Source organism: Magnolia sinica, chromosome 4 (assembly GCF_029962835.1).
Source record: "Magnolia sinica isolate HGM2019 chromosome 4, MsV1, whole genome shotgun sequence".
In the NCBI taxonomy this organism is placed as follows: Eukaryota; Viridiplantae; Streptophyta; class Magnoliopsida; order Magnoliales; family Magnoliaceae; genus Magnolia; species Magnolia sinica.
The window spans coordinates 3,962,954-3,970,314 of NC_080576.1; the positions used below are offsets into that span (position 1 = coordinate 3,962,954).

The following is a 7,361-nucleotide window of genomic DNA, read 5'->3' on the forward strand; positions in this document are numbered from 1 at the left end:
GTGGTTTTACTGATTAGGATGTGGAGTCCAGCTCAAATAGGGTTGTTCTATCAGATTTGCAGCCATTGCGATTGCTTGGAATATGATAGGGTGTGTTTGGTTACACCAAATATCATGAAATTTCATGGTTAGTCAGTCTACTATGGTCCAAAATTTCATAAAATTTGGTTCAGCAAACACTCCCTTAACCTGACGGATCAAGACTGATTGGTGGACATTTTATTGCAAGTTTTTTGTTGGTTATGGGAACCATATGGAATCATCTTGGAGGCTAACCAGTGCCGGAAGCTAAACTGATACAGTGATTAGAGGTATTATACAGTTTTTTGTACAATTGTGCCCATGGTCCAATGATCCAAATCATCTATATTATGTCCTGTTTTTGGTTGGTTGTGGAACATTGCGGCATTTTTTATCTTAACAGTATTTTCTTGCCACCAATTAAAGGGTTAGGAATTTCCACTAGGCAGGCTTTCACTGCATGGACCATAAAATTAGATCACACATCATGCCAGTGGTTTGAGACACTGATCAGATAGCCAATCTTGTACAAACTCAAATACATTGCAAACTTTACATTCCCTAGTGATAATACTTCTCTTGAGTATGAGTGGTCCGAAATGAAGTCCCGACCACTTTCAGACTTCATTTGCAACTAGACAAGAAAATCACGAATTGGTTGTTTCTACATCTACAATTGGAACCCAATTTGATAGTACATCCAAACGAACCCATGCCCTTGGTGAAGGAAACAAGGGAAGAGAACTCCAAAGTGCCTTACAGTAGCAGAAAGAAACATTTTATTCTCGTAACTTACAGTGCCTACAGAGAAGAATTGTTCATCATCCAAAGCAATGGTTGAGATAAAAGGCACTGTGCCACTGGGTCATGCACATTCCCCTGTGACATTCTCCATCATTTAATCCTGTTCAAATTTGGTATCCTGACTCCATTACAATCAGGAAGAAACATGATGTTCTGCCAAGTAGGAAGCCCATGTGCTTATAACATAAATACAATTGCAGACCTCCAATCTTATTATGCACACACTTCCCAATTTGTGAATTGGAAAAGCTAAGCTTCCAAATTGAGCTTTTTTTAAAAAAAATAAAATAAAATTTACACATGCACATCACACTCACGCTGGTGGAATTTCACCACCTATGGGTACTCGAACCCTTGAGCTTCCAAATTGAGCTTGTATTGGATGTGCTGTAACCAGAAAGACATAAAAGCATCAGATGAAAATGGCATCAAGCTGTTTGGTAGCATCACAGGATTGAGCATGCACATCTGTTCTTCTTTGCAGAATCTGTTAGCGGTTTCTCTGCGAGAAAGACAATATCTATGTTAGTATCATGTAGAGGAAATGGAATCTCGCTTTGGGACTGCGTTTGGCAGTGGTCTTTGTTGTCGGTGGAGAGAGATTCTATCTTCAATCAGCCCATTATAGTTCTTATAAACGTGTTGCATCAAGAAGGCTCAAACAGAGAAAGGCTAAAATGCTAAAATGTTTTTTCTTCTTCTTCTTCTTTTTTCCCACCACACATATCAATAACTAGTTTTCAATGCATGTGACAAACATGTCAGAGACCAAAACTGATCATCAGGTAGGCCCTACCTTGGATGGGTTACAGCCAAAAATTCTCACTGATTGGACACTCCTGAGCATGGCCTGATGACAAACTGGTAATCAGGTAGGCCCTACAGTAAGATGGTTCCATGGGTGTGATTTTCCAGTAACCAGCATACCAACACATACCAACACATCTGAGGTAGAGTTTAGCTGGAGGGAAAGTTTCTGATCTTGTCCATGTTTGCCATGTCCACAGAAAGTGAGTGATGAGTGAAGCGGAAGATAGAGATGAATTACAGTCTAGCCAATAAAATACACAACAAAATATGAAAGGAACATGAAAAATAATGCCCTTCATGAAAATACCATTGTTTTTCTGCAATGAGGGAGGCGGCACAACAACATGCATTGTGATGACTCCCCCAGGAAGCTTTCCAACTGGTACTCCGGACTCAACAAGCATCTTGTCGTTCTCAAGTATCTTCCCCGCATTGATGAGCTTCACATCATTTATTGTTTTTGGAGCATTTTCTTTGTCTATGGAAAGATGATATTTTTGGGTATTTTGAAAAAAAAAAAAAAAAAAAAAAAAAAAAAAAAAACATTAGTCAGTGTTAGAGTTGCAAGGAATTTGTAAATCTCTCTGCATTAAGATGAAATGTAACACTTCAAATACCATGAAACAAGAACACACAGAACCTCCACTTTGGCAATGTGAATTTAAAATCTTTTGGAATCAAGTGGATTTTGCAACCTAAGGAATTGAGTGGATTTTGCAAATTGGCTTTGAGGTGGGAATGAAAAAGGGCTCTTTTGGGGGGAGATTTTGATTCCTCTGATATCCAAATCCTCCCATTACTTGCTACCAAACAACTACAAAAGAAGAAGAAGAAGAAGCAAATACCCACAAATCCCTCCCATTCCATGCTGTCAAACGAGCCCAAGGGCCTGTTTGGTAGACGCCTGAAAATGGGTTCATCTCATTTTAGTTAATCATAATAACGTATTAGAGATCATGATTTCTGATAAATAATTTTATTGACTAAAATGAGATGGACCCATTTTCAGGCATCTACTAAACAGGCCCTAGGATTCATTCATTTTCCTTTCTGAAATAGAATGTGATATATCTTTCAAACCCAAAAAGAAAAAAAGAGAGAAAAAAGAATGTGATATATCAGAACAAAGAATAGCTATATCAAGAATTCAAAGGTAGCCGTCATCTGAAAACTTAAAGATAATGGTGAATTCTATTTGATTTGGATACTATCTAACCAAGCACAAGGTAGTTGCATGGGAAGAAAATTCTTTCTAGTGATTAAATACATATTATACAGTGTTTGGGGCTGAGGGTTTGTACAGTATGCTTATGTTCTCTGTTTGTACGGGTGTGGTCCATGTTTCTTCTCATCCAAACTATCGATAATATGGGCTGCACTAGGGATGGCCTATGCAGTAAGAACGGCCCAGTTGGTAATATCCTAACCCTTCAATTGGCAGCCAGAAAGATAGACACTATGAAAGTAAAGATAGCAATTTCGACAAACAACCCAAAAAAGACCAATAGTTCAATAGCAAATATCTTCCAATCTGGAATGTTTTTGGTGCATGGGCCATCTGCGGTGATGTATGTGGTACCACTGAAAACCTGATCGTACTCCACCACTCCCAGCCCAAACATTGTCTGATGCCAAGTGATTAAAGCCCATTAGAAATCTTCTATAGAAGACAGCAAGGACCCTGGACTAGAATTGTTACTATCTCATACTGTTTGGTTTTAGTTAGAAAGAATGAAATGGAATTTGAAAAATGTGCCAGCAAATAGATTTAAGAAGAGCAATACACATGAGTTTTACATTTTGCGGGAAAAAGGGTTCATTTCTGGCTACAATCTTCAAATGTGGGGCAGATTCGAGGCACAGTCACAGTGGACCACACAGAGCAATGTCTTGGATCACTAACCATGGGCCCCACTTGGACAAACTGAAACATCACTCAAGTCAAGGAAACATATAATTCCTCATTTTCTCTGATCTTCGTCAATGGCAATAAAACATCTTATTGGAATTCAAAACCTTGGAGGTCAGATGTTGAGAGATAAGGACCCGTCCCATCTTTACATGCCAGACAATTTATTTTCCTTTTTTCAAAACAATCTCAACTAAGATGGTTAGCTCCACTTGTACAAACTAGAAGTTTGGTAACTTCCAAACTTCTGCATACTAAGGAAATGGATTAACTCACACCATGTATCAATGCATCTATAGATCATAAAGAAGTTACAGAGAACGGGTCATTAATGCTAGAAACGTACTTAGCTTTTTCGCATTTAGATTATCAATATAGGGACCTGAAAACATATAGGTTGTGTTTTAATGCTCGCTTGGAACAAATCCCAATACTACAATTAAACATAGAGGAAATTACTAAAATGGAGGAGGGGCCATTTTAGTTCACAGTGACAACCAAACCCTCCCCATGATTCCATTCCCTTCAAGTTGGATTTCAATTGCTCTGAATTGCCATTTGGGGTAGGAATTTTCTCATGATGAATGGCCCGTATTGCCATTTCGGGACACAATTCTCTCATGATGAACGGCCCAAGGCTGCCCCCTATCAATGCATCTATAGATCATAAAGAAGTTACAGAGAACGGGTCATTAATGCTAGAAACGTACTTAGCTTTTTCGCATTTAGATTATCAATATAGGGACCTGAAAACATATAGGTTGTGTTTTAATGCTCGCTTGGAACAAATCCCAATACTACAATTAAACATAGAGGAAATTACTAAAATGGAGGAGGGGCCATTTTAGTTCACAGTGACAACCAAACCCTCCCCATGATTCCATTCCCTTCAAGTTGGATTTCAATTGCTCTGAATTGCCATTTGGGGTAGGAATTTTCTCATGATGAATGGCCCGTATTGCCATTTCGGGACACAATTCTCTCATGATGAACGGCCCAAGGCTGCCCCCCCCTTTTTTTTCAATATATAGCATCCAGATGTGGCCATAATCAACATCATTGCTAACTAAAAGAAGCATAGAAAAGCTATTCTTCTGATGCAACCAGCTGTAAATAACAATTACAAGCAAAAGCATGGAGTGAAGATGTATAAACAATACTTGAATTTTAGCAGAAAATCCTCACACTCCAGGATATAAATTCTCAGAAATGCGACAGATACAAATCAAGTCCCAAAACTCTCAACCAACAAAAAACGCAATTTAAATCAACAACGCACATGTATGAAAGATCGGAAATGCCAGGACTGAAGCTACAGCTAAAATAAGGATCAGATATCTATAACCAACCTTGCGGCCATTGAGATACAATGATTTCTTTGAGAGATCCTATGGTGGTAGTAGGATCGTACTTGTTCGGGCCAATATCGGTCCCATCGAAAAGCCTGAATTTAAGCTCAATCAAATCCTCTCCCGCCATTATAAGAACCTTACAGAGAAAACCAACATGAAATTCCAATAATCCTCGCCCTCAAAACCGTCAAACAGGCAATAAAACCCGAACTTTTCGACGAGATTTCGATCGAAGGTCGGAGTTTTTCAACTGATTGCGACCTAACAGACAAAACCAACCAGAAACCAGGGCAGATTCATTGAAATCTCTCCAAAATGCTGCTTCTCGACGCAATTTTCATCGGAAAACTGACTTTTGAAAGAGCTCAAATCCTTATAAACAAAAAGTAACAAAACCCATGTCGAATCTACAGATTCTTTCAGTTCAAACCTCCAAAAATCTGCATGAAATGAATAGATGGGAAGTCCCTCCAAGACCCCTCTTTTTCAAGAAAAATCTAATTCAAAACCTCATGTTTTAAATAGATTTTTATGTCAGACAGAAAACCCAGAAAAACCCAGATCAAATCTCTCAAGAGTAGTAATCAAAGAATCCATTTAGAACTGGCAAGAAATCCAAGAAATCATGTTATAATAATCAAAGAAACTACCCCCAGATGGAAACTTTCTAAATGAGATTTTTAACACAGTCCACTGAAAGCAAGTGGCATGTTATTACAAAAACCGAAAAAAAAAAAAGAAAAAAAAAAGCATGCTTCAAGTACACTGTACATAACCTTTAGGTGGTACACCTTGGATCTCATGGACAGGACACTCTGATAACTGATCTGGACCGTCCATTAGTTTCATCCACCACTACCTATGATTAAAATTGGATTCTCCAACAGGGAAAATTTCTTTGGGTGAACATTTCGTGGTAATTCGACCAAGTTACCACCTGAGGATGGTTAAAACATTTTCCATCCATCCATTTGTTTAGCCCACTGGGAAAATTTTACTCCAAAAGACAGTGTGGCCCACTTGATGAAAAGCTCAAATATCTCACAAGTGTACTTTATTACATTTGGTGGATTGCATGTGAATGGGCAGGTCACTACACGTTTGGGGGCTTGCCAAGGAGAAAAACATCGGTACTCTGGCAGAGCCTATTTCACATATGGTTGGTAAAACACACCTCAATCCAAACCATCCAAATTATTTTAAGTGCCATAGATGGAGAGTAAACTAAAACCATCTGAACAGATGATAAATATAGAGATTAGTTAACAGTAGGATTCAACAATCATATATCGTTACTATAACGAAAGGATCGTCTAATCAATATGAAATTTCATTATATCAAAAATCTAATTATGGGACACTATTTGGATGGTTTGGATTTAATTAAATATGTCGTCCACATGTATAGTATCTAAATGCATGAGCATGGATGTTTGTGCTCTCGCAGAGTCTGAAGCTTGATAAGCTGGCACCCAGAATTGTATACGTGGAATACATTAACTATTGATAACTCAAAGACCCAAAATCCGATTGGTTAGATAATTCTAATATCCTATTCGTAGCCACTCGTTTGTTGAAATAGGACCATTGGATAGTTTTCATTTTCAACCGTCCACTACATTTCTAACAATCTGTTATTTAGATGATCAAATAAGCTTAATCTGTTGTTTGTGATACATCTAAACTGGGTCCCACAATTTAGACAGTCTAATTTGACTTAATTGTATCCTTCTTATGCAAGTTTTAAGTGCCAGCGTATCATCCATCGCACTCTACCAGAGTATCAAATTCCCTCTCTCTTTAAACAGAAAGGTAAAGAAAGAGTAAGCCGAAGCGTTCGCCCATGTTCTCCACCATCCATAAAAGTGGTGTACGGGGATCTCGACACTCATTTCAAAATGGACATTTGAAAATTCAAAATTTGAAACGCTGATGGATTCCCGCCACGAAGGAAAAAAGAATAATAGAATTATTTTAAAGAAGTAGCTGACCTCAGCTTAGCTATAAAAAGCAGCCCTGATAAGCATGGAACTTATAAAATCATGGTATACATAATATTAAAAAAGAAGCACGCTTGCCAGACATAGAGTAACCGGCCACCATGTGAGGGAGAACGTGCACGAGATCCACGCCGTACATCAGGTGCACTGTCTCATCTTCACCTTGAAAACCTAAAATTGGGTTAATCCAATACTCAGATAGGCCACACCATAAGGAAGAATTAGGAGAGAACGCCCACAATTACTGGTGTATGGGGCCCACCGTGGGTTACATATGCAATCCAATCCGTTCATATCACTTTCCTCATCAAGATGAAGATATCTCCAAAAAATCACGCTATTCTGAAACTCAGGTGGACCATATCATTTCAATTTAGAGGTTTGACAAATTTTACACTGTTTCCTATGGTGAGGCCCACCTGTTTTGTGATGTTTGGGATCAGGGGCTAACATGGGGTGGCCCAC

The 7,361-nt window shown here is 38.5% G+C and overlaps 1 protein-coding gene across 2 annotated transcripts; it reads right to left on the reverse strand.

Annotated features, from left to right (window-relative positions):
* Positions 1-783: 783 nt before the first annotated feature.
* LOC131242192 (membrane-anchored ubiquitin-fold protein 3-like) lies at positions 784-5,598 on the reverse strand. Of its 2 annotated transcripts, XM_058240676.1 has the most exons (5): positions 4,894-5,598; positions 1,943-2,113; positions 1,183-1,327; positions 1,028-1,077; positions 784-925 (listed from the first exon to the last, which is right to left on the reverse strand). In XM_058240676.1, the coding sequence occupies exons 1-3, from the start codon at positions 5,021-5,023 to the stop codon at positions 1,272-1,274; spliced, it is 357 nt and encodes a 118-aa protein (XP_058096659.1). In that variant the 5' UTR covers positions 5,024-5,598; the 3' UTR covers positions 784-925; positions 1,028-1,077; positions 1,183-1,271. The 2 variants fall into 2 exon arrangements, with proteins under 2 accessions (XP_058096659.1, XP_058096658.1); XM_058240675.1 differs by having other exon boundaries at positions 784-1,077.
* Between the last annotated feature and the right edge of the window lie 1,763 nt (positions 5,599-7,361).

What these genes read in the sequence shown, in the direction of transcription:
- LOC131242192 (XM_058240676.1), bottom strand. Translation starts at nt 5,023, where the DNA reads ATGGCGGGAGAGGATTTGATTGAGCTTAAATTCAGGCTTTTCGATGGG. An exon ending in TGTATCTCAATGGCCGCAAG is followed by an intron (nt 2,114 to 4,893) that starts GTTGGTTATAGA and finishes ATCTTTCCATAG; the next exon opens with ACAAAGAAAATGCTCCAAAA. An exon ending in CTCATTGCAGAAAAACAATG is followed by an intron (nt 1,328 to 1,942) that starts GTATTTTCATGA and finishes TCTTTCTCGCAG; the next exon opens with AGAAACCGCTAACAGATTCT.